Source organism: Phascolarctos cinereus, unplaced genomic scaffold, assembly GCF_003287225.1.
Source record: "Phascolarctos cinereus isolate Bilbo 61053 unplaced genomic scaffold, phaCin_HiC Scaffold_2;HRSCAF=192, whole genome shotgun sequence".
Taxonomy (NCBI): Eukaryota; Metazoa; Chordata; class Mammalia; order Diprotodontia; family Phascolarctidae; genus Phascolarctos; species Phascolarctos cinereus.
The window spans coordinates 369,662,518-369,690,335 of NW_027555625.1; the positions used below are offsets into that span (position 1 = coordinate 369,662,518).

Genomic DNA, 27,818 nt, shown 5'->3' on the forward strand with positions numbered 1-27,818 from the left:
ACACACACACACACACACACACACACACACACACACACACACTGTCTTTTTGGATCCATTACATTTCTTCCATTGTATGGAATTCCTAGTCAGTCCTACACTGAGGAAATCGGGTCTCATTTCTCAAAATTGTTTGGCAAACAGCCCCATGATTCCCTGAAAACTGGCCTTGATGAAGAGAGGGAATTTTTTTTAATAAGCTGCTAATAAATGCTTAACACCTCCTTTAGAGATGCATAACTCCCCTCCAGACCCCTACAGTCTATAGACAGAAGCACCTGTCTATAAGGTGTCAGTACTAGCTGCTCTCTTTGGAAACTGACTTCTGGGCAGATGGCCAGATTAACACTCAGAGGGAGAACGAGAGAACCTCCCCCCCCCAGAAGATTGCCTGCTTAGAATGAGCTAGCTCCGCAAAAACACCTTTACTCAGTGCTTGCAATATGGTTTATTTTTTTTTATATTAAACACAAGTAGTTTAGTTTTTCCTCAAATTTACTCTTTTTCACTATTTCCAATATCCCACTCTACCTCTCCAGGTTTCAGAGGTGATTCCAGGTGTCACAGATCATTCAACTTTAAAAAAAGATGTACCTACCACCAACCCCGTGTTGTTGTACTGAAGGGACAATGAAATGAAGAAGATATAATCTCTACCTCAAAAATAGGATTTTTTAATATTAGCAGCTTCTTAAATTCAACAGAATTAGTGACAACTGTGGTATAAAGGAATATTTTGGAATTAAAGGCCTGGAGTTCAAATCCTTACACTGCCACTTACTAGATTTGTCTTCTTCAATTAGTCACAACCTCAGTTGTCTCATCTGTAAAATGGGTAACATAAACACCTGCTTAATCTACCTAATCTGGTGGTTGTTATGGAAATCAAACTAGACAATTTTTGCAAAATGCTTTGCAAAGTGTTAAGTAAGCTATTAAACCATCTTCCACACATGTTTTTTCTCTAAAATTTACCATCTCTGTCTTAGTGTTTATTTCTATCTTTGAGGAGCCTTTAGTGATTAAATGATAGAGAAACAGCAAGTTTTATTTTATGTTTTATTTTATGATCTTAGGCAAGTCACTTTCCCCCTCTGAGCCCCAACTTCCTACCGAATGAATAGATTCCAGTGGGACCTCCCTAAGGTCCCTTTCAGGTCTGACAGTCTGAGACTGTGAATTGTAACCTTCAGAGAGGTAATAGGGTATAGTGGAAGGAACACCAGGAGTCTTGGCTTTGCCAAAGATCTTTGGCAAAGTCACCTGCACCTCTCTGATCTAGAGTTCCTTCATTCATCTGGATGATGAGAATAATAATTTGTGCAACACCTGCCTCCTGGGGTTGTCATGAGGCGCTTTGTGGGTATTAAAAAACATGTAGAAATGAGATCCGTTGTAATTTTCCGCATGATTTGACTATGTTGCTGAGAAAGAGCGCACCAATGCTTAAAAGAAATTGATTGAGTCATAGAAAAGTAGTCTTTCACCATTATTTTGCATTTGCACGTTGCTCTTTATTCATAGCAAGCTGTATAACTGTCTACCCTTGCACTCCCTTGCTGCCCCTTCCCCCCAGGAGATAGGTGTGGGTAGGTGGCTGCCTTTACATTCTAGAGGAAAGGCTTAAGAGGAAGAAGCAGATAGCCCTTCTGCTTCCTTGGGGTTGACTACTTTGCCAAGCAAAAGGATGCTTTGGTTAGGTTGAGTAAGGATCATAACCAGAAAAGGCCTGTTGAATTCCATCATGTTGTGTCGAGCAGCTGACATCCTGATCCTGACGTGGCTCTTGGTATTCACAGTTTGTGGGCCTGATTCATCCATCTGGAATCCAGTCTGGTGCATAATCTGCAAGGAGAAACACATATAGAATAGCACTGTGGAAGTGAAAACAACAGAACTTGCAAAAGAAGTCATATCCCTTTGAAGAGAAAATGTCAGGAGATGGCAGAACTCTCATCAAAGGACAGTTAGAATCAAGAATAGATTTTTCTTTTCTTTTTAAAAAAAAGTCAAAACGAAGTACAGCATGGTATAAGAAATTTCATTGGACATGGAGAAGTCAAGGAACTTAGTTATGAAATCCTGGTCTTTTACCAGCTATGTGACTTTGGACAAGCCTTGGTTTCCATATCTGTAAAATGGAGATAATAATAGCTACCTCACTAGGAGGGTTATTGAGAAGACTAGTAGAGATGATAAATCATGATAAAATACTGAGTTCTTATTAGCAGTTTTGAAAAGAAAGAAAAACCCTCCTATTTTGCTGTTATACTGCATTTCAACCCAATTTTACAAGTTACACTTGTTCATGGAGCTAATGGCTATTTAGCCTATGCATTTTAACCCTTTCATTCCTCTCTCAATCTCCCCAATCTGGCTTCCAGCCTCATCACTCAACTGAAACTACTTTCCCCAAGTAGACCAGTGATATTTTAATCGCCAAATTCCATAAGTTCTTCTCAGTTTTCCTCTTTGTCCTCTCTGCAGCATTTGAATGGGGTGGGAGAACAACTGATCCCTTTTTTAGAAACTTTCTGCTCTCTGAGCTCTCCTGACGCTGCTTTCTTTTGGTTCTTTCCTACCTATCTGGCAGCTTCCAAGTCTCCTTTCTAGGATCATCACCCATGTTCTGCCCTTTATGTATAGATTTACCACAGGGATATCTTGTCCCTCTTCTCTACCTTTTCTAACTCTTGATAACATCAAAATCCATGAGTTCAACTATCATGTCTCTTCAAATGATTCCCATATCTATTGTTCAGTCATTTTTCAGTTGTGTCTGACTCTTTGGGATATCATTCGGGGTTTTCATGGCAAAGATACTGAACTGGTTTGCCATTTCCTTCTCCAGCTCATTTTACAGATGAGGGAACTGAGGCAAACAGGGTTAAGTGACTTGCCCAGGGTCACACAGCTAGTAAGTGTCTAAAGCCAGATATGAACTCAGGGTGACAACTCTTCCTGACTCTAGGCCAATTTTCTAGCTCTCCCTTCCTATATCTATATTTATTATATCTCCTAAGTTCCAGTCCCACATCTTCAACCACCTATTGGATCTTTCTAAATGGACGCCTCATCAATAGTGTGGGATAGTGGAGAAGAACATTGGGGTCTGGAATTAGAGGACCTGAGTTCAAATCTCACTTCTTACTCTTACTATCTGTGGGATTTTGGGCAAGCTCCCTGGACTAGGTTCTCTCTGAAAAATGAAAAGGATGGACTAAATGCCTCTGAAGCCCCTTCTAGATCTAAATCTACGATCCAATAATCTCAAAGTTAGCACGTCTAAAACAGAGTTTATCTTTCCCTCAAGCCATCCCCTCTTTCTAACTGTACTACAGCAGTCAAAAGAACCATCATCCTATAGCCACTGAGATTCACAATCATGGAACAATACTTGACTTCTCCCTTTCCTTCTCCCCCATAGTCAATGAGCTGTCAAGTCTTGCCAGTTCTACCTTCACAATATCGACCCCCTTTTCTCCACTCACGCGGTCACCACCCTAGTTCAGGGCCTTATCACCTCTCACCTGGACTAGTGTAATGTTCTCCTAATTGGTCTGACTCCTGCCTCTTCCCTTTCTGATCCTATTCTCCACACAGCTGCCAAATCAATATTTCTAAAATACAAGGGGAGGCATGGTATGGCGGGTACAGTCTGGGTCTTGAAGTTAAAGGAGACTCTAGTTTGAATAATACATCAGTCACTTGTTGGCTCTATGACCCCGTGCAAGTCTGAGCCTTAGCCTCTCTGGGGGCTCAATTTCCTTGTCTGTAAAATGCATTGGAACTTAATGATTCAGAGGACACTTTCAGCACTAAAAATATGATTCTGCACCATTTCCCTGCTCAAAAATCTTCATTGGTTCCAAATTCCTCATAGGATAAAAGAAAGTCTCTTTAGTTTGGTATTCAAGCCTCGTCCCTATCTGGTTCCAACCAGGAAGCTTTGCAAGCTTATTCTGTGCTGTTCTGCTTTGTTTACTTAATGTTCAGGTCCAACTGTTCTACCTTCCACTCCACCCCCATCCCTTCGGCCTAGACTCCCTCCTAATTTTCCCCTGGTAGATTCACTAGCTTCCTGGAAGTCTTATTTCAAGTGTCACTCCTTACAGGAGACCTGTACTGATCCCTCTTGTTGTTAATGTCTTACTTCTGTCCTTATTTACTTATCTGTGTTGTGTTCCTTCTCTCTCACACCAATAGAATGTTTAGACAGGGAACATGGTTTCATTATTTGTCTTTGTACCCCAAACCTAGCATAATAAGTGCTTAATCAATACCGAATAAATAAATGAATGAAAATCTCTACCTACCTTAATAGATGGTTTCATGAATTTCTAGGAATGAAAAAAAGTCTCACCTGGTGGCCGGTTTTCTGGAGATCATTCCTTCCATGCTTTACCAGACTGGTTAATCTGGTTAATTAGACAAGTAACCAATTATTGGTTGGCCAACAATCTTTGCCGGGTTTATATTCTGGAAAGCCAGACAGAGCTTATGCTCTTGTAGCATAATCTTCTGTGAGAACTAAGGCTTACCTTCACACCCTTACTTTAGTGGAAGTCCGGGTTGGGTTAGATAACCTCAGAGGTCCTTTTTCAACTCTGAGGTTCTCTGATTCTATGTACAAAATAATGGGCATTAGATCAAAGTCTTTGAATATGGGGATCAGAGAAGAAGTTAAGTCTTTCTAGTGTATTGTAAGAGAAAAACGAATCAATGCTAAGGAGACCTAGATCCTAGTTCCAGTTTTGCTACCAATTCAATGTGTGAATTGTAATATATGTAAATGTACTATTCATATAATGTATGGGAAATGAAGAAATAGATGATTTCAAAGAGATATGGCAAGAACTTATGTTAATTAATGCGGAGTGAAATTAGAAGAAACAGAAAAAAATGTACATAGTGACATCAATATTATAAAAATGAACAATTTTGAAGGATTGCATAAACTGATGGAGAATGAAATGAATGGAACCATAGGAACAATTTATATAATAAGAAAAATGTAAAAACAAACAAGTTTAAAAGCTATAAGATCTCTGATAATGCAATGACCATCCATAATTCCAGAAGAGAGTGATGAAACATCCTATCTACCTCCTGACAGAGAGGCAATGGAGGTACATAAATATGTATGCACATACATGTATGTGTATGTATATATGTATGTGTGTGTATGTGTGCATATGTGTATGTATACATATATAATTGTGTATATATGTGAATCAATGAAATGAATGTTCAGATCAGAGTTTCTCTTTCCCCTCAAGTCATCCGCTCTCCCTAATTGTCCTATATCCATTGAAAAATACATCTTGATAGCCATTGAGATTCACTATATATAATGCATACACATACATATATACACTTGTATATATTCACATATATGTATGTATGTGTATATTCACTCACAGTCAATGAAGGAATTTGTTTTGCTTGACTGTGAACATTTGTTATAAGGAATTTGTTTTTCTTTTTCTTTTTTTTCAATGAGATAGAAAGTGGGAGGGACAGAAAATTGATTTTTATTAATTAAAAAAATAAAAATTTTCCCTTCCCTGGGTCTCAGTTTCATTTAATCTAATCAATCATTTTACAGTAGAGGCAATTGAAGCCCAGAGAGGGAAAATTTCTTGGTTGAGGTCGTGCAGTTAGTAGAAAAAACTTACATTTAAAACTAGGTCTTATCTTCTGACTTAGGATTTAGTGTTCTTTTGACTACACTACATTGCCTTACTCAGGGACCTAGAGGATGACTCAGCATAATTATCAGGACCCACAGACTGAGAAACAGTTGGTATTTCACCTACAGAGAATACAGAAGGTGACCATAACCTTCACTGTGACATTTACCTGCATGTACCTTTGCAACAAAAGCGACCATGTAGCTCTTGAAATGACAGAACCGATGTATAGGAAATGTTTCGTTGGCTCAGGGAATGATCTAAGCAAAACCGGCCAATGTTTAAAAATTGCATCACTTGTATGATACTGTCTTTGAGGCTTTGAGCCTTCACTGTGACAGAGGCAACTTAACATCACAACTGAAAAGTAGAATTTTCTGGCATTCTGGTCATCAAATACATGCGTTCCATACAAATTCAGACTCAGCTGGAAGAATCTTCAAAAGTCACTTAATTCAACACATACCTAGATAGCAAAGCCTCTACAAAATAACAAACAAATAGCTATCTAGCCACTGTTCAAAGACTTCTAGTGATGGGCACTTAATATACGTGCAGCTCCTGAATAGCTCTAATTTTTATCTAAATGGTGCTGTAGGAGAGTTGGACTTGGCATCAGGAAGACTTGAGTTCAGATCTGGCCTCAGATACTATGTGACCCTGGGCAAGACACTTAACTCCTTTCTGCCTCAGTTTTATCATCTGTAAAATGGAAATAATAACTCCTACCTCACAAGGTTATTGTTAGATCCAATGAGATAACATATATGCAGCAAACCTTAAAGTACTATATAAATGTTAGTTGCTTTTATTATTATTATCATCATTATTGTTATTTCTACCTCCTTGTCACTTCCATGCATTGTTTCCAATTCTTCCTTTCAGAATAAGTTTGATATTTATTCTACTTGGTAGCCCTTCAAATACTTGATTACAATTTTCATATCTCATTACGTCTTCTCTTCTTCAAGCTGAATATTTTCTTTCAACTTATTTGATAATGGTCTTCAATCCCCTGGCCATTTTGATTGTCTCCTAGAGTTTTTCCAGTTTCTCATTGTCCAATGGCTAAAATGCATCATCCAGAAATGAACAAACTACTTCAGCTATGGTCTGCCCAGGATAGAACACAGCAGCATGGTCACGTCTTATTTTCTATATGCCATGTATATTGTAGCCTCAGGTCATTTTGACTGTTTTTGGCCTCCATGTTGGACTGTTGACTCATATTAAGATAAAATTCCGCTAAAACTTGGAAGTCTTTTCCACATCCACCATACTCCCCCTACATTTAACTTTACATTTATTCCTATTAAATGCCATTGTGTTATATAGGTCCATCACTCTAGCTTTCTAAGAACCTTTAATATTATGACTGTCATCCAACACATTAATTACCCTTCCCACCTTTATGTCATAATATTCAGAATCTTTGCCTTAATCCAAAGCATCCAGCTTCCCTTTCAATGAAGCCTATGACCATGTTAGAATTTTTTTTGTTATTATTTTTATATATCACAAATTTTTTCTCATCATTACCTTCCAGACATTATACCTGAAGTAATTGCTTGACCTACACTTAGTCACAGGTGTCAAAAAGGAAACTATGTCACGATTATGGAAATCCGCACAATTGCAAACATACTTGATTAATCTGAGGGGTCAGATGGCTAGGTTTGTTGCTTAGATCAATGATGCCAGAGAGATCAGACTCTTTAGAGAAGACATTCGTAATCTTCAGGGCTGGAAGTATCTTCTGCAGCTCATACTTGCCAGAAAGGGACAACTTTGGAATACGTAACTCCATAGTTCTGGGAAGAGAGAAATCATACACATATGCGTGCATAAAATTGAAAACCAGAAGAGCCTTAGTGGTCTTGTTATTCAACCCTGTCATTTCACAGGTGCAAATACTGAGGCCCAGAGGAAGTAAATAATTTGCTCAAGGTTGGTGCCAACAGTTAATGGCATATCAAAGATTAGAACCTAAGTTTTTAAACTTCTGGTTTGGTGTTCTTGGCACAAGGTAACCATTTGTTTATGGATGAGGTCATGGTCTTGTCTGCCTTATTCTACTCAGAAAGCATTTATAAATCCCTCTACGCAGGGCCTTGACAACTATCTTCTCACCAAAATCTCTCCTTTAAACTATATTCCAGAAACCATGTTTTCCAAGACTCATCTGTATAACTCAGTCAATTTTACCTCTAAACTCTACTTTTCCTTGCCTCACAACTGGACACTCTCATTATTTTTAAAGTAGTTTTCCCTGAAGAGCGCAGCCCCTTCTAAATGTTCCAAATGCTCTACATCATGGTCTTCACTTCAACATCCACAGAACATGAGAACTAGAGGGGTCTTTGTGACATAGAATGTTAGAACTGAAATAAGTCAAGTCAAGAAGCATTTATTAAGTGCTTACTGTGTGCTAGGCATTGTGTTAAATGCAGGTAACACACAGAAAGGCAAAAGACAGTCCCTGCTCTCAAGGAGCTCACAGTCCAAGGAAAGAGACAGCATCCACATTACTAGGTAAAAAAATTTATAAATATAGACATAGATTTCCTAATATAATCATATATTGATTTTAATATTAATATAATTATAATAGATAGATAAAATACAGTACATATATATGTATATATGTAGTAAATTGGAGATCCTTTCAGAAAGAAGGCACTAAGATTAAGGGGGGACTGGGAAAACTTTCTTTTAGAAAGTAGGATGTTAGCTGAGCCTTGAAGGAAACCAAGGAAGCCAGGAGGCCATGATGAAGAGGAAGAGATGTCAAAACAAAGAGGCCAAGCCAGTGAAAATGGTCAGAGTTGGGAGATGGGATGTCATCTTCAAGGAACAGTGAGGGGGCCAGCGTTACTGAATCACAGAGCAATGAGGTTGGGAGTCTGGGAATATGGTGTAAGAAGACTAGAAAAGTACAAAGAAGCCAAGTTCTGAAAGACTTTAAGAGCCAAACCAAGCATTCTATATTTGATTCTGGAGGCAATAGGGAGCCACTGGAGTTGATTGAATGGGGGGGTGGGGGAGGAGAGATGGTCAAACTTGTGCTTTGGGAAAATAAATTTGACAGCTGATTAAAGGATGGGCTGGAGTGGGGAGAGATTTAAGGAAAGGAGACCAATCATCATCCTATTTTAATTGCCCAGATACATGGAGGAAAAAGGGGTAAGAGAGAGTGAGGAGCTAAGAATGACACCTAAATTGAAAGCCTGGGTGACTTGGAGGATGGTGATACCTTCCACATAATAAGAGAGTTAGGAAGAGGTGAGATTTTGGGAAGAAAGATAATGAGTTCAGTTTACACAATCGATTTATAATCAGAAATAGTAATTTCCCAATTTCAATGGGAAATTAAGGCTCAGAGAAATGAAGATGCTGAGACTAGAAAGAGATATGACAGGAACTGAATATACCTGAAGCACTGTGATAAGCTGCGAGATGAAAAAACAAGCAGTTGGAATCAGATTTCTGCAGAAGACCTCCTTGCACACAGCAACTTAAGTGAGCTTCTGCTTTCATTTCAGTTATGCAAGGATCTCCTACTTTTAGAGAGATAGCAAATTACCTAATAAGGTGAGAAGTTTTTTTGGGAGAAAGGAAGTGGGCACGGTGGCCCAGTCCTTTGGACCTCTGGGCAGTGCTTCTTACAATATGGGTATAAAGACCCATGCAGTAGTGCCCCACAACTGAGCCCCAGGTACAGAAAACAGGGATAACATGGACTTCTACAGCATTTCGCCTCAAGAGCAACCAGAAAGAAGAAAAGAAAACAGGGTCTCAGAAAAAGAACCTGAGGGGGGAAATGGGAGAGCTAACATTCCTCAGGTTGTTTGAGAATGAAAGAATATGGCATAGAGAGGAAGGTTAAGGATGACCATGGAACACATGGAACTATGTAATGATTATAAGGCTTTTGTAGTGGAGTTGGAGCTGGAATCTCTGAGAAGAAAGACATAGATTCACTAACAAGGAATGATGAGGATACCTAGATGCCATGAATGGCCTTTTCAGGCCATCCAGTAAGTAGAAAAAGAGGGTCCCTACAGGAGTAGGCTACATGTGAACCTGACGTGAACAATGGAGAGAAATACAATCTTCGTCTCATCTGACTCAGCTTCTTGGGACTTACCAGACTTCAACTGATTCACTTGGGCTCTGATGATATTGCCAGGAGTAGTCTAGAAGTTACTGGTAAAAACTGTAATATTCTGGGCAAGAAACAGAAGACTTTTTGAAAACAGGTAACATTTTCGTCCCAGTGCTTTCCGAGAAAGAAAGGCAGGTTGGAACTGAACAGCTGGTTAAGAAGACAATGCAGAAGAGGGAGATTTGGGTTTTGGAACTGTGGCTTAAAACACAGAAATGATAGATATTTGGCCAGCAATAAAATATATCAACTAAGGGTCAGCAAACTATATTTCCCTAAAAACTTATAAGTTTGATCAAGATGGATTTAAATTGAAAGCAAAGAAGAGAGGATGAGTCTGCCAGACACCAGGGCCTACACAGAAAGAAGCTAATCAGTGGAGAAGATGAATAATTCACAGGTAACAATGTCCATTGGACAATGGAGTCAGCAATAAAGCTCTAGCTCCAGAGATCTATTTTTAAAAATCACAGAGTACATTCCAAGCACAAGGAAACTACTGGTCCTAATTTGAGGAGAACAATTAAACCTTATATATACCCCTGACACTTGATAGGATGTGACTCATGATTAGAGCAGTTAAGAAAGGGCATATTATTCAAACAAAACAAGATAAAAAATAAATAGGTGGCTGGAATAGAAATACTACCCTCTCTTACCCCTCCACCCAAAAATTAAATCGCTGATATAGTAAAGTATTGTGCTGGAACATTGGGATAGAGTCCCGGCCCTCAAGGAATTTATCATCTCGTAGGGAGATAAGGCAACATCAAAGAAGGTTATAATGCGTAACAATTTCTAATATCCACATTTAAAAGCCACACGATGAAGTATTTTGTGAGGATAGATCTGGAAAGTCAATACAAAACAGTGACATCTGAAAAGACTTTCTGTAAAAGATGGTAATAGAATTGGGCTTTACAGGATCAGTAAGTATTCAATAGTTGAATAAGGAGGGAGGGCACTTGGGCATAGGGATTAACCCAAGCAAACTCACAAGGCATGAGTGCATAATGTTTCTTTGGGAGTGGAGAGAGGTATAGAGTTAACTAGTGTGGATGTAATATAGGGTGTGTAGAGTGGGAGTGATATGAGATAATATTGGGAAGGCAGGGTGGTATCATTTTAATATGAGGCTAGTAATGTTTGTCAAAGAAGTTTGCTTAACTTTGTAGGCAACAGAGAAACAATGAAGATTTTTAAAGCAGTGACATGATCAAATTTATGTGTGAGAAAGATTATTCAGAGAGTAGTACGAAGGACAGATTAGAGAGGAAGAGAATAGAAGTGAAAAGACCTGGAAAATGACTACTATGATAGTCTGAGTAGGCAGTAATGAGGGCTTATACCAGAGGTATTGAAATACGAATAGAAAGGAGGAGATGGATCTAAAAGTTATGGCAAAGCTGGATCCAACAGTACTAGATAATTCATTGCATTGAATTGATGAGGAAAAGGAATAAGTCAAAGATAATGATGATTGCAAGGTTACAAAATGAAGAACTGAGTGATGTGGGGATATAGATGGAAGTAGTGAAAACAGAATGGGGGAGGAGGAAAATAATGAGTTCAGTCTTGGTCATGTTAAGTTGAAGGTGAAGGCGGGACAGAAATGTTCTAAAGGCAGTTGAGGCTTGAGGTCTAGAGCTCAGAAAAGAGGGCATGAATGGAGATAAAATTTTGGTGGTAGTGGATAGCCATGGAAATGAAGGACATAACAAAGGCTTGAAAATTAACTGGAATCCTGGACTTTAAAGGTACAAGCATTCACTCTCAGCCCTGAGAGCAATGAGAACAATTGAAATCTCTGAATGGGAAGGTGGAAATGAATTATGCTCAAGAGGTTTTAAAGGGACACAGACAGTGGAGTGGAATAAAAGGAAGGGACATTAACTAAGCAGCAGTCCTATTAGGGGAGACAGTGCTGACAGTCCTATGCAAGGCCTTGAAAGCTGAACTGGAAAGAATACACAGCAAAGGTGTGACAAGTGAAAGAAGAAACAGAAAAGAGTGTTGAGCTGTGACTTAGAAGGAAATGATCAAAGTGGGTCAACAGCAAGCAAGTGAGTTCTTTGTTAGAACCGAGAGCTCCCACTGAAGCTACCAGTTATACTCACCTTCTTCAAGGCGAAGGTCCCTGAAAGGACCAAAAGTTCTACTTCCTTTCCAGCATCCTGTTCTCAAACCTGTCTAGTTATAGGCACAGCAATACCTCTTGTTCACTTTTTTTACCTAGGTATTTCCTAGTCCTTTATTTTGACTCAAATATAAAGAAACCAGGGGTCCTCTGAAAGAACTCAAAATTTAAATTAGGACAGAGAGCAAAATATCTGTCTAAAAGTTAGAGATTTTCTCAACTAGCGGCTGTGAGTTATTGTGGTTGTGTTAATAACTTTCTGTCTGTTATAAAATACATAAAATAGCAGGGAGAGGGACCACGTTGACTCAAAGCCCTTCAACTAAACTAAAAACAAGCTAATTTTGAAAATGGTGTGACTGACTAAATCTCCAGAGATGAGAGCACCATGGAGAAGAGGGCTCTGACTGAATAAAAGACCATATGGTGAACCACCTCCAAGGAAGGAGATAGTCAGAGTCTAAAAATAATTTAGCTCCAATTCTTTTCTGAAGGGAAAAGGAATTCAGTACTGCTAGGCTAACTCTGCCCTCCACAGAGACACTCTTTGGTATTAAAAAATGGTAATCTTATCTGGGATGACTTTTTTTTGGGGGGGGGGCTTGTCTTTGATTCGGAGTATGCTTGTATTTTTTCTTGTTCTTCTGCTCAATTTTGTTCAGATAGAATTTCTTAAACTATTGCTTATGTTTTTGTTTTAATGGTCTTGTAAGAATCTCAATTTGGACCTAGGCCTAAGAGAACAGCAAGTACTTTCTAATTATCATCTATATAGCTATATCTATATCATCTGTGCTGCCTTGCTGATAATTTGATGATAACTGTGGTGGCACAGTTATTATTATTTCTATTTTGCATTGTTGAAATTGATCCACTTATTTGGTCAGTGAGATTATTGCTCTCTGGTTATTGAGTTGATATTAACATTATGGATCAACACAATGAACAGATGAGTGTGGCACTTGAAAAATATTATCAATTCATGAAAGTTTATATTCATAAAGGACTACTGATATATGCAATAGATCCTACATGTACAGAGAAAGCTATTAGAGCATTCTTGAAGATCAGAGAGAAAGTTAGGAGACTAGAAAAATATATATGGGAGCAAAGGTAAGAGCATCCCATTCAGGATACACTGTGAATTACCCAACTCCTTCAAGCATTCAAAAATACCTGAACAAAAGCTAGGTAATGAGAGCTACCTGGAAATTGGCTCACAATCCTGTATCTGAAAGGGAGGAATTATGCAATAAATTTGTGGCATTGATGAATGGAAAGGATGACTCAATAGAAAAAAAAATGAGATTTAGGTCTGAAAATACATTTGGGGTTTTACCTATATATACTATCAAGGAAAGACTTTTCCTAGCAAAATAATGCATAACTGATGCTAAGTTCACACCCTATAGGTCAAAGATGTTTCTTCTATCCATGCCTATATATGGAAGACATGTTTGACAAACTCAGATAGTAGTATGGCTTTAGAGCAAATATTATTCCACTACGGTGAACAGAGGTACTCTACCAGTAAAATGGAGACTAAGTCATCTGTAAAGCACTGAGAAGCCTCCTTTGGAGGCAGAATTCAAACTAAATACCTTTTCACAGAGCATGTATTGGCAGACATGTATTTACAGATACTATATTGGCTAATATTGACCCAAAAAGCTTTTTATCTTGCATATAGTTTTAATCTTAGTATTATTGGGAGCAGTCTCGAGCCAGGTGAATGATGGCCACATGAAATCAGCCATATTTTCCAGCAGAGGCCTTAGTGATAGTAAGACATATTGCCCTGTTCACAAAATGGAGGTCCTAGCTTTGAAGTGACAGGTCACTGAGAAATCTAGACTATGGAGAAATTTATTAGCGTTTTCTCACCCGTGCCAAGTTGGATGGTGTTTTCAAGAGGTCGGTAGGACTAGCTAACTGCAAATTCAGCTTATAATACTTGCTAAAGAAGATGAATATAGATGCATATACACCATCCAGAAAGCTGAATAACACTGAAACTATGGCAGTACTTTAAGGAGTGAAACCTATCAGTTTTTCAATGGAATCATCAAGGGAATATGTATCAAGAGAAGAAGGGAGAGCTAAGGATAAAAACTTGGGTAGCTTCCATGTTAAAAGAGAGGGGGAGAGAGAGAGAGAGAGAGGGAGAGAGAGAGAGAGAGAAGAGAGAGGGAGATAGAGAGAGAGAGAGAGAGAGAGAGAGAGAGGGAGAGAGAGAGAGAGAGGAGGGAGAGAGAAGAGAGAGAGAGAGGAGAGAGAGAGAGAGAGAGAGAGAGAGAGAGAGGAGAGAGAGAGAGGGAGAGAGAGAGAGAGAGAGAGAGAGAGAGAGAGAGAGGGAGAGAGGGAGAGAGAGAGAGAGAGACAGAGAGAGGGAGATAGAGAGAGAGAGAGAGAGAGAGAGAGAGAGAGAGAGAGGGAGAGAGAGAGAGAGAGAGAGAATGAAGACCATATAGAGAGGTGAAAAGGAAAACAGGATGGTGTGGTCACTCTGAGCCTAAAGGAGGAAAAATCATCCATTAGAAGAGGATGCTCAAAAATGTCAAAAGCTACAGAGAAGACAAGGAATACAAAGACTGAAAGAAAGGTCATTGTGTTTGGTTATAAGGAGGTCATTGGTGATGAAAGTGTAATTTTAGTGGGAAACTAGGAGATCTAAGATTGCAAAGACCAAGAAAGAAAGTGGTAATGAGGAATTGGAAGTATCATATAGTATTAAGGAGGGACTTCTGCTGGAACATTCTCTCTCTCTCTCTCTCTCTCTCTCTCTCTCTCTCTCTCTCTCTCTCTCTCCACTAAAAGCAGAATAGCTAAAAAAATGTTTTTTCACTTTCCTTCATAATAACTTCATCATTCAAAAGTAAAGTGAACAATGAGAAGAATTTTTCATCAATAAGGAAGGATGAATAGCAGACTGGAAAGAATAGAGTTGCAACCCAAATGAAGTCTGGGCCAATGATCATCCTAGTCCACTCTTTTTTGTTCCTTATTTCTTGGTAAAGAGGTTCTTTAACTGCAGTCAGATCATTCCATATGTCTGTGTTCCCCATTTCCAAAGGAGTGCCCAGAAATTCTCATCTCTACTTATCAATGAACCACATTCTCTATAAAGGTTCCCCACATCAGTTCTCTTCTCCTACTTCTATTGTCTTAACTCTCTCCAGTTTCTCCAGTTTTTACCATATTTAGTGTTATGTACTTTCGTGCACCTAACTCTGTATAGATTCTGATGGCTTTACATAGGGTTGAGTTTTTCACTGTCTGTGTAGGAAAGCAGAAGACCTAAAACTTCATGTCCATTGGCCAAAAGGAAGGAAGTACAATCAGCAAGTCATTCCATTGTCTGCTCTTTTATGTTCATATGTACTGAATTCTGTCTTCCTTAGAATTAGCATCTATTAGCAAGATAACAAGAATGAAAGATTCTAATTTTAAAGCAAATGAAATACTTAAAAAAATTGTTTTGTACATTTTCATTTGTGGGTGGGTAGTTGTGAATTCCTTGAGAGTAGGTAGCTTTTGTTGTTGTTTTCCTGTTGTCTCTCTTTGTACTCCCAGCTCTTAGCAGAGCTCTTGCACATGGCAGGCACTTAGTAAACCTTTGATGACAAACTGATGGAAGATATGATGATAATATTAACCCGCATTTGTTTAAAATTTTATTAGCTTTTATCTCCTTTGTCAGCATAACTCCCCTTGGAAAAACAGCTGTAGTAGTAGATAATGTGCGTGACTGAAATTCCTGGTTTCAAATTCTGCCTCTGACACCACCTGTGTGGTGAAGGACAATTCATTTAACCGCTCTGGGCCTCTGTTTCCTCCTCCAATGAACATCAGCATAAAATCTTTATTAACTAGTTGACAGATTATTGTGAGATTCACATGAAGAAACGTGTAAAATGCTTTGCAAACTTTTAAGTGCTGCATAAATGTCAATTATTATTATTATTATTTGAGATAGCTAAGTTGAGTATTTTTCTCCTCACTTTACAAATAGGGAAACTGAGACTGAGAGAAGTAAAGTGATTTGCCCATGGTGGCAAAATTGGTGTTGGGTCAAGTTTACTGATACCTTATTAATAAAAGCTGCAATGATGACAATACCAGCAATACTTCACACATATCACATAAGTTTTGGTCTATACTCATCCTTTGTTCTTGCTACTACCCCATCTTATCTTTCTGAGTTTTGAGATGCTCAAGTCAAAGTTCATCTTAATGAGGCGCAAACAAGAAGGTATTTTGGAAGTCCTAATTTTTTTTTTGGCAAAACAATATGGTAAAAATTAACACGATTATTTCATCAAAGTCTAGTTCATTGGTAAAAAGCATAAGCTTTGGCAAATCCTTTTCTTCTTCCTGCAGGGGAAATATCAGATACCAAACCAAAGTTTGAGACTACATGAGCTCTAGGACCTCATCCACTTATAATATTCTATGATTTGATGTTCTGACATTCTATGGTCTAATGACTCCCACAGATTTAATATTTTATGATTTGTGGCCTAGAATTTCATATTCTAAGTTCTTTTCTAACTGTAACATTCTATGTCCTAAGGTTCCTCCCAACCCATTCATGACTTTATGGCTGAACCTCCATGTGACAGATCTCAGCACAGGAATGAAGACTCAATGAGCTAGTACGAATTGAAGTAGAATTTCACAATTTGCTGATCCGAAAATGATCTGAACAGTTACCTCTTCTTGAGTCCCTTGAGCCACCGTTTCATAACTTTTTGAGTTAGGGCAGCCTCCACACGTTTCATCTGCCCTTGGTCAGGAAGAACAAACAAGGCTGTCTCATTTGATGCATAAGCTATTTGTAGCACACCACAGGAGAGGCTCCTATCCCGGAAGTAATAGTGTATGTTTTCATGGATCATCATGGGGACCTTCACCATTGTTTTTTCTGACACAATGAAGTTGTCCTCTCTAGTCCTTTTAGGATCAAAGTTTCTCTCCCATGAAGCTAAAGATCAAACAATAAAAAAGTAAAAGGGAGAACTTTGCCCAAGAGTCAAAAACATTTTCTTCTGTGAAAAAGAAAGTTTGAGTCAGAGCAGTTTTACATTAATTTTTTTTTCTGAGCAGCATTTTCCCAAAGAGCTTATAGCATTAAGGTTGTGTCATACAGAATCTTTCCTAAAATGCACCACACAGCATCGAACACAGTACTTCAAATGTGACCTGACCAGAGTAAGGAGCTTTGCAGCCCTGCTTCCTCCCCTTTTCTACATGTAATCACTCTCTTAAAGTGGCCCAGGATAGTGTTAACACTTTTTTACAGTTGTGTCATGCTGTTGACTCATCTTGAGTTTACAATCCAGGTGGCCAGATTCTTTTCTATAGGAACTCTTGTCTAAACATATCAGCCCTTCTCTGTATTAGTAAAATGGGAGTTTGAAGCCTATTTTTATAGGCATTATACTTTGAGTATAGGACTTTATGTTAATCCATATTTAATAAAAGTTTATTCAATTCAGTCCCTTGTTCATCCAAAGTCTGCCATTCAATGTGCTAGCTATACCTCCAAGCTTTGTGTTAACTGCCATTTTGACATGAATGATAAATAATTGTAAAGTGCAGGTCCAAGGGGATATGCCTGAGGCATTCCATTAGGGACCTTCCTCCTAAGTGACCAATGTGCTCTGATTGCACATCTACCTAATTGTATCACTATCTAATCCATGTGTCTCTACTTAGCCATAAAAATAGCATGAAAGAACTCAACTGTTTTCCTGAGGTAAATTTTACAAAGCACCTTCCTCACAACAACCCGGATCACACAACTAGGGAGCTAATAAATATCAGAGCATGGATTCTAACTTTTGTCTTTTGAGGTAAACTCCAGTGTTCTTTCTACTATAAGATGCTAAAACACATGGAGGGGTATTGTGTAAAACTGGCAAATTTCTTTTGTGTGTGTGTGTGGATCTGAAACTATTAAAAACATATTCCTATGCATATGGATTTGAAGGAATTCAGACTTCCTTTTTAAATTTCTTTAGTAATCTTAAGATTATTAATACTCAATCCTTTCTCTGTAGCTACCCTACCACCCATCCAGACCCAAAGCTCTTACCTTTAAAGAAGATGTAATTCACTAGAATCATCGTAGTGCTAGAATCAACATCTTTGACCAAACCCTCCATTTTCTTTTGGGTTTGCTCTGATATGTACTCATTAATACGCTTCTTGGCCCTGGCAGGATACTGGAAGTCAATGGAGAGAACTTCTGACATGTACATGGTCTTCACATTTTGTGAGAACTCTTCCAGCAGCCTGAGCCTCTCCTCAACAAACAGTGCACTCCCCATGCTTAGTTGGAGCTCAGGATTGGGCATGTTGAGATTGAGAACCAGATTCTGAAAGAACTTGTGGATTGCATCCTCCTGAATTTCCTTGAGATTGAAACCCAGACCCACAAGGATCTGAGTGCGAGTGGTAGAGTGGACCCCAAGAGTCAGCAGGGACAGGATCATGGAGACACTCAGTGGTGAAAACAAAACATTCAAATCAGAGGCTTGAGAGACCAACTGCTTGTACAGAGTGAATGCAAAGTTAGTGTTTTTTTCTATTATCTTGCAGTTGAGTGAGGCATCTTTGCTACTGTGACTACCTCGGAAAGAAAAATCAGAGCCACTTTTCCCTGTTCGATGGGGAGAAACACGACAGCCCCCAGTAGCCTGGAGGCTGATGAGTAACAGAAAGAGGAAAAACTTGAATTTCATTGCTTCTCGTTCTTATTCTGTAAAGAACAAGGACCAGGAGAGTAGAATAACCTGAGAGAAAAAGTAGATGAGAGGTCATGTCTGGAATGTCTTTCCCTACCCCTCCCCACTTGACTGTTGAGCTCCTTCCCACCCTTTAAAGTCCAGCTGATACTTTCTCCAAAAAGTCTTCCCCAATCTCATCCCTTACTAATGCTCTTTCTTTCTCAGATCTCACCCAACACTTTATTTTGCATTTCTCTAATGCGTTTATCATATATTATCCTACTAGATTGTGAGCCCTATGGAGGCAGAGACCATGTCTTGTTTAAACTTTATATCTCATAGAATAAATAAAATTTACATTTCTGCCAGCACCTCATATAATATCCTTTACAATGTAGGCATATCATATGTTCAGTGAATTGAACTGAATATGAATTTCACTGTAACATCTCTGAAAACTAGTCTTATAAGAAAAAATAAATGAACCTGAAACTCTGGGAAAGCTTAGGGTTAGAAACAGGAACATGAGAGTCATTCCTGCAAGTGGTAATAATCAAAGCCATGAGAAGGAATGAAACATCTAAGAACATATAGACATGTCTGGGGACACCTACATGTAGGAGATGGGTGGAGGAAGAGGAGGTAAAGAAGGAGGAAGACCATGAATGGTCTGCAGTATTCCAGAAGCCAAGGAAGGAAACAGCTTCAAGAAGGAGTCAATGTGTAAAAGTATCAACCACCGTGGCCTTAGCTTTGGTATCAGAAGACCTGGATTTTAGTCCTGGATCTATTCCTTACTACGTAACCTTAGGCAAGTCACTTCTCATTTCTAGACCTCATTTTAAAAAAAGAAAAAGATGGCATCAGATTAGGTCCTTCCTACTAATAACATTCTATGTCTTTTGATTCTAAGGTCTCTTCCAGGCTAAAAGTTTTTTGGACCTCTGATTGTTGGGAAGATAAAGACTGAAATGTCTGATGGATTTGGCAATGAGAAGGTCACCGGTAATCCAGGACAGATAGGCTTGAGGAATCAATGAGTAATAAGGATGTGGAAACGGTAGGAACAACTAACTACTTATTTTAAAATTTGGCAGTGAGGTAAAGTAGATAAATAGGAGAGAAAAATCCATTAGATTGTAAGTTCTATGAGGACAGGGCCTATCTTTTGCCTCTTTTTGTACCCTCAGTACTTAGCACAGTGCCTAGCACATAGTAGGTACTTAATAAAATTTTTAGCAATTCAGAGTGGACAGAGGGAGCAGCAGGGTCAATGGAAAGCTTTTTTTTTTCCCCAATGGTGGAGATGATTTGTTGGGGTGTGGGAGGTCAGGGCAACATCCAAAATGAACTTCCACTAGAGATAAGGAAATGATTCTCTAGGCAAAATTGTCTCTTTCTCTTGTGAGGGACTGTGATCTCTGTGTCAAAATCTTTGTTCGTCTCTAGGCCTGGAAAAGAGGGCAGGTAGAAGAAGTTTGATTCCAATTTAGCCTTCATCCCCCAGGCTTTTCTTCTCACTTTGCTATGAGGTCCCTATCCCTCAGTAAGTGGATTCAGCTTAAAGGAAAGTGTGACAGAGCAAAAATGGCTCTATGGAATCCCAAGACAAAGGAAGTCTGGGGTCAGGTGGGAGACCACGTGTGCTATGAGTCTTTCTTTCTATTTTTTTTTTTGGTCTTTCATTTTTAAAGATCAAAGTAAGCATTAGACAGAATAATAGCTGTGAGGTACCATAAAACCATTTTAGGGGCTTTAGAACATTGAATATTAGAGTTATAAGGGATCTATTAACCTGGAATGTTAGAACACATAATTTTAGAGTTGGAAGGGATTTTACAGATTATCTTGTCCAATACCTTCACTTTATAGATGAGGAAATTGAAGTTCAAAAGTTTGAAGTGAGTGCTGATAATTACCAGCTAGTAAATGTGTCAGTCAATAAACATTTATTAAATACGTACTGTGTGCCAGGCCCCATGATAAATGCTAGGGATACAAAGAAACAAAAAAGACAGTAGAGAACAAAGAGAAAACAGAAGCAAAAGAATAGTTTACTTCTCCAAGTTCCCAAGGTCAGCCACAATTATGACCCCATCTATCGTAAGTAGCAGTCCTGTCCCTTCTTTGATCTTCCTGCTGTTCCCAATATAACCCCAAGAATAACAAACAACTCTTTTTCTTGTCCTTAGCATTTATCATCAACTTAAGTTCATTCTGGACTTTGACACTTTTTCTTTTCTTTTTGGTGAGGCAATCAGGATTAAGTGACTTGCCCAGGGTCACACAGCCATATAAGTGTCAAGTGTTTGAGGCTGGATTTGAACCCAGGTCCTTCTGACTCCAGGGCCAGAGCTCTATCCACTGTGCCACCTAGCTTCCCCTCTATTCTTATAAAACATTGTATTCATTCTCATTTATTTTCCCTTGCTTCCATCTTCCACATATACCTTTTAAAAATTCAATTTGCTCAATGTCATAATAGCAACAATAATAATAATACAGGAACAATAACAATATTTGCACACTGCTTACTATGTGCCAGAAACTGTGCTGAGTACTTTACAAATATTTTTCTCATTTCATCCTCACAATAACCCTGGGAGATAGGTGTTATTATTATCCCTCTTTTATAGTTGAGGAAACAGAGCCCAGCAAAGATTGTGTGACTTGCCCAAGGTCATAGAGTTAGTATCTGAGGCAAGATTTGAACTCAAGTCTTCCTTTCTCCAGGCCCAGCCTTCTACCCACTGCATCACCTAGCTTTCTCTTACCTATAAAGTCACATCAGTCTTCCAACAACTCTCATTTTCTTCCATATGGAAACCACTTCTGATTTTATCTTCAGAATTGAGCTAATTTCCCTTGCAAAACACGAAGCCTTCGGATCCTCTTTATCCTTTCCCTCAGCCCTGGGAAATCTAACCTTTCAGAATCTAGGGTGCACAATCTGCAATGTCCAGACTTCCTGTTCTTTTCTATCATCAGTTCTGACAGTGAGCCCATCCCCTAAGATTCCTGTCATTTCTACTTCAACAAGTTCCTCCTTGGTCAGAATCAGTTTCCTTGTTGCTTCCTGTACCTTGGAAGGATAAAGTTAGCATTAAGACAAGTCACATCTTTTCAATTTCTCTGCTTTTGGAAGAAAAGAGAGTGGCAGCAGAATTTCCCTTTTGTGACTGTATTTCACTTCATTGCTAGATTTGTAATTCTATTCGGTTTCCCAAATTTCTCATCTAATTTTGTTCAGATAATCTGTATACATATCACCTCTGCCACCTTCAGTGATCCCTAGCCAAGTGTTCTTTACCAGGTTCTTTCTGGTTATTCCTTTTCCTTATGTGATTATACGACCTTAATAATGCTAATCTGCCATAATTTTTAATTTATTATTTCACTTTCATATTACAGTCACAATTCCCATCCCACCAAGTCTAACAGATAACAGAGGCTAAATTTGCCTCCTTGCATTAAGACTTTAAGGTCATCCTGTTTATTCCCCACATTTTGTGCATTTGTATATAACAGCTAGGTGGTGCTGGTAAGCGGAACAGTACAATCACTCACTCCTTCGTTTGAACTCTAAGAATGTCCAAGGAACTCACTCCTCTTCCGCTTTGCACGAGCAGAGCATCCCTAGTAGCTCATTACCTTCTAAGGCATGACTTTTTCCAGTCTAGTGAAGATTATGTCCTTATTGGGAAATGGGAAATTGCCACCCCTCTCCCTCCTCATTTAACCACCAAAGTTATTAATAAGCATGTGGAAGAAGTATCTGATCCCCAAAATTGCACTCTGTTTCTGTCTCTCTGACTCTCTCATCTCCATCTGGCTCTTTGTCTGTCTGCCTCTCTCTGTCTCTCTTACTCTGGCTCTGGCTCTGTCTCTGTCTCTCTGAATCCAAGTCTCTGTCTATCTGTCTGTCTGCCTCTCTCTCTCTCTCTCTCTCTCTCTCTCTCTCTCTCTCTCTCTCTCTCTCTCAGACACACACACACACACAACACACACACACACACACACACACACACACACACACAGAGTCTCCTCCCTATTAAACGTGTGTGGCTTTCAAACCTTGTCCCCAACCAGCTCTTAGGGGCAACTCCAAGTTGGATATACAAATGTTCAATAACTTAGACCATCCATCTAAGTTTCCTACTTTCCTTCCCAGTCTTGCTGCATAAATACAAGCAAGCAGAATTAGCACAGATCTAAATAGGTATCTGGTTTTAATACAGTGTCATACCTATAACAAGAAGACCTAAAAAGACCATTTAAAGAGGTAACAGTTTGAAAGGGGTCCCGATTCTCAGTGCTGGAGAAGGAAGGGGAAGCATTGTGGCTTGCTTCCCCTGCATTCCATTGTCCATTGGGGAAAAGGTAAAAAAGGAGGAAGTAGATGCAGGTGGATAAAAAGAGAATAGATCTTTTTCTTTCTGGAGAAGGGGGGCCCATGCTAGTCCCCCCATAGATATCTGTAGCTTACTGTCTGTTGTGTGCTAGCAGACTCTGGGCTTTGCTTTCTCTGCTTACAATGTATCATGATGTCCTGGCTCCTCCTTTCCCCCTCTTTGTCCCCTAGTCAAGTACAAATTCTTTACATTTCTCATATAAATAAGACTCTTCTGTCCTCTGACAGTGCTACCACCCTAGTGTATATCCTCCTCACCTCATACCTGGGCTATTGGAATTGCCTTCTAAAACTGGCCTCCCTACCTCAAGTATCTCCCCACTCCAGCCCTTTCTTGACTCAGATATCAAAGTGGTCTTCCTAAAGTGTAGTGACCACATCACTAACCTATTCAATTAACTCCAGTGTCTCCCTATTATCTCCAGGATGAAATGTCCTGATCGACTTTTAAAGCCCTTTACAAAATGGCCTCTTCTTATCTTTCCACTGTTCTTACACTTTACTCTATACACTTTACAAATGTTAAAATGATACATAAATACTATTAGTATTATTATTTTATCCTACAATGTGCTCCTTCTTTCTGTTCTTTCTACATGACACCCCATCTCTTGAATGTATGCCTTTCACTGGTTGTCTCCCATACCTGGAACTCTTCCTCCTCATCTCTGCTTCCTAGCTTCCTAACCCCCTTTAACACTCAGCTAAAATTCCAACTTCTGTAAGAAGCCTTTCTCAGTCCTCTTTAATCTTGACAGCAGGACTTTTTTCCCCCTTTCTTTTATTCTCAGCCCTTAGCACAGTGCCTGGCGCAGTGTAGGTACTTAACAAATGCTCCTTGATTCCTCTTGGCTAAATCTCTGTCTCTAGGATTATTTTCCCCAAGAATTTAATAATCCTCAGCAATTCTCTCAGTCCCTTTGTGCAGCCTCATTTGGTTTTACATGAATCACCAGGAGAGGGTAGTTGTTATTAGATTTGACAAATCAAAGGAGGTCCCCTGTCACATCCCAGATCCACATCCCAGACAGACAACGAACTTTTCTTCTGCTTGTATCAGGTTGATGAAGAGCTACCTCTCTGTTCCTTATAGGGAGGGAAGTACCAGTCATCTCTACTTTGTTCTTCTTCCTTTGGCCTTTTATGGCTGACCTCTTACTTGATGATGGTTCCACCTTATCATTCCTTAGAACATTTTAAGCTGTTGCCTTCAGAAATAGTCCAGTCCATTCTGCTACAGGAAAGCCTTATTACTTTGCTCCAAATATCCTTCTTTCCCCCTTAATTCTCTGTGCCACATCCTTCTATTGTTCCAACTTCTAGATATCTAGAAAAATACTCTGCTATCCTTTCCTCTCTGAATCACTTCCATTCTTTCAAGGAACATGTCACAGATCTAGGAAGCATCACAGCTAAGACTCAAGCCCAAGGCTTCTGACTCCAAGCCTAGAGCTCATTCCATATACTGCACTGCTCCTTAGCAAAGCTCTAAAGTCACAAATGTATTCGGGGAGGAGTACCAAAGACCTTTTCTGACTACTGCATCCCTGTCTCAGATGAACATTCCCATTCTCTCTCAGTGATGTCATCTCTTGCTCCAAGATCCAGCCTCCAGCTCTTTCCTTGACTTTGGCTTTGTCCACTATTTTAAAAGTAGAGCATCCCTTTGTATCAGAGTTTTTGTACCAGAGTTTCTGGGGCAGCTCTGATTTTAAGAAAAGAAAACGTAACATGGCTTTGTAAAAGGATAACCTTTTTTCAAGACCATGTGTCATGAGTTTTGGATGGGAAGATATGATCTCTATAAACATTATCTGCCTATATTCATGGAATAAAACTGGACACATAGCATAGCACACGTAGCATAGAAATTATTATGTCATTGGGATTGCTCAAGTTTAGGACAGTGTTCAAAAAGTCAATGGTTTTCTTGGTCTAGGTATCTAATTTGCTGATTTCATTTCTGTGTTAAGGTTTACACATTGTTACCAGTATAGTGACTCACCTCATACATATGTAGAGAAGGGTAAGGAATTACAATTCACAACAGTTTACATTTGCATTATCACTTACAAAGTACTTGTGTATTTTAAAGAAAAACACAGTTTGTCCATAAGATAAATTATAACTCCTAGAAGAAGTGATGCAAAAGCTTTTTTAAAAAAAATTGAAATGGTATTATGAATGAAACTAAAACAATAAAGGAAAGGATTGGAAAAAGAACTGAAAGCTATGGAGGAGAGACTGGGAAACAGAATTATTGGTTTAGCCAAAAAGTTACAAAATATTATCCATATAATAGACTCCCTGAAAATTAGAATGCACCAAACAGAAGTTAATGACTCTGTCAGAGAAGAAACATTGAAACTAAGTCAAAAAGATTGAAAAATGGAAGAAAATATAAAGTATCTCATACTAAAAAGAACTGACCTAGAAAATAGTTCAAGGAGAGATAATTTAAGAATTGTTGGACAACCTAAAAGCCATGGTGAAAAAAAAAAAGAGCCTTTTCAAGATCCTTATTTCAAGAAATCATGAAAGAAAAAGGGCAAAGTAAAAATAGAAGGAATTCCCTGTTCACCTGAAAGAAATCTCCCAAATGAAAACTCCTAGGAATGTCATAGCCAAAACCCAGAACTTCCAGGCCAAAGAAAAAATACTGTAATCAGAAAGAAGGAAGGAAGGAAGGAAGGAAGGAAGGAAGGAAGGAAGGAAGGAAGGAAGGAAGGAAGAAAGAAAGAAAGAAAGAAAGAAAGAAAGAAAGAAAGAAAGAAAGAAAGAAAGAAAGAAAGAAAGAAAGAAAGAAAGAAGGAAAGAAAGAAGGAAAGAAAGAAAGAAAAAGAAAGAAAGAAGGAAAGAAAGAAGGAAAGAAAGAAAGAAAAAGAAAGAAAGAAGGAAAGAAAGAAGGAAAGAAAGAAAGAAAAAGAAAGAAAGAAAGATCTATAGTCAGGATTGTACAAGATTTAGGAACTATTACACTATAGAAGTGGAAAGTATGGAATATGATATTTCCAAAGGCAAAAGACATTATTAACAATAACTTACCCAGAACACTAAATATAATCAGTTGAGCAAGGAATTGGAATTAGGAATTGACTGTGAGTTACTTGAGAGTAGGGACTGGGTTTTTTTTTTTGGGGGGGGGGGTTAACCTTTCTTTATATCCCAACATTAAAAAACTAAACATGAAGAAGGTTTTCTCCATGTCACAGAGCTAGTAAGTGTCTGAGACTGAATGTGAACTCAGGCCTTCCTGACTCCAAATCCAGCACCATCCACTATACCACTTGTCTGCCTCTACAGAGCCAGTGCACATATATTATTAAATTGATTAAATTGATTTTTCCTGGCAGTTCAGTCACACAAATACCCAAGATTGTTCTTACTGCAAATGCATGCATAGAATCATAGAATGTTAAAGCTGGAAGGGTCCTTACAACATAGAATGTCAGAACATGGAATCTTAGATAGACAGTCTACTTCAGTCCCTTCATCTCACAGATAAGAAACCTGAGGGTCAGAGGGTGACTTGCTCAAGGCTAGATAGCTAATTGGTGTGATGAATAGGCAAAGAAAGGGGAAAGCACATGGATTAATTAGAACCAGTCTGTGTTAGTAGTGAGGTTCTCCAGAATACCAAAATTAAGACAAAGGACTACTTTTCCTACTGTTTACCCTCAGATCCAGTGCCCTAAAAATGTAACTAAACATAAAAAACAGCCTGGCTTTCATTCTAGTTCTCAAGATACAAAGCGCTAGTGGTGTAGACTTACGGCTCAACTATCTGATAAAAATTGTTGTTTAAGGTAAGGCTAACAAAAGCTGGTATCTTATAGCATACATGCTGACAGAGATATCTCTTGGGAACATGCGTACTCAAACATTTACAAATATATACCGATCCCATGGATCCTTTTTTTCTCTCTATATTGTATTTGTTAGGCACAGGGGCAAGTACTGAGACATGAACAAGACATAAATTATAGGCCCAGATAGAATGTACTCACTTCCCATCTATTCAAAGTCAATTCCTAATACATTTTCAGGAAAATCTAAGCCTCACAGCCCCTCCTTTTAAATTCCATAAACCTACTTCAGTCCCTCAAGTGGGTATCCACAGTTTGTACTTACACAGTCCTTGGAGCAGATGGAGTTGGATGACAGCTGATGGTGTTGAGGTATTGTGCAGGTGCGCACTGATATCAGATATCCCACGGTACCAGCTCCCTCCGAGCCTTGGACTAACCAGGATTCCCAGGAGGAGCTTGTCCCCACCTCCCACCAGAGTACTGATTTTTGTCTTTGGTTTGGGGCCACAACTAGTCTTATTCAAAGGTACATTAACAGGCCCAACCAAAGCAAACTCCAGTCAGGACCCCAACCCAGAAGAATCTAATTAGTATGTCCTTCATATACTGTAAGAAATGCCTTAGACGTAAAATCTCGGAGGCTACATTTTGACCAATGGGGAACACAGTGTATACTGAAGGAGATAAGAACAGTTTTAGCCAGCAAAGTGTCTAAGGCTAGAGATAGGGAGTTGGTTCCCAGGCAAAATTCTTACTTTCCCTTTTCTATACCCCTTTGTTTAGTGTTACTGAGACCTTTATCTACCACAGAAGGGGGAGTAGAAGCTTGTTTCCAAGTTGGCCTCTAACTTCTGTGCCTCTCTTTTACCCTT

General features: G+C 38.9%; 1 protein-coding gene across 2 annotated transcripts; it reads right to left on the reverse strand.

Moving 5' to 3' along the window:
- Positions 1-1,075: 1,075 nt before the first annotated feature.
- On the reverse strand, positions 1,076-27,574 carry LOC110220942 (alpha-1-antichymotrypsin-like). Of its 2 annotated transcripts, XM_021005234.2 has the most exons (6): positions 27,269-27,574; positions 18,093-18,792; positions 16,709-16,979; positions 7,339-7,504; positions 4,542-4,623; positions 1,775-1,845 (listed from the first exon to the last, which is right to left on the reverse strand). In XM_021005234.2, exons 2-5 carry the CDS (start codon positions 18,739-18,741, stop codon positions 4,588-4,590), a joined length of 1,122 nt encoding a protein of 373 aa, XP_020860893.1. In that variant the 5' UTR covers positions 18,742-18,792; positions 27,269-27,574; the 3' UTR covers positions 1,775-1,845; positions 4,542-4,587. The 2 variants fall into 2 exon arrangements, with proteins under 2 accessions (XP_020860892.1, XP_020860893.1); XM_021005233.2 differs by lacking the exon at positions 4,542-4,623 and having other exon boundaries at positions 1,076-1,845; positions 27,269-27,553.
- Positions 27,575-27,818: the final 244 nt, after the last annotated feature.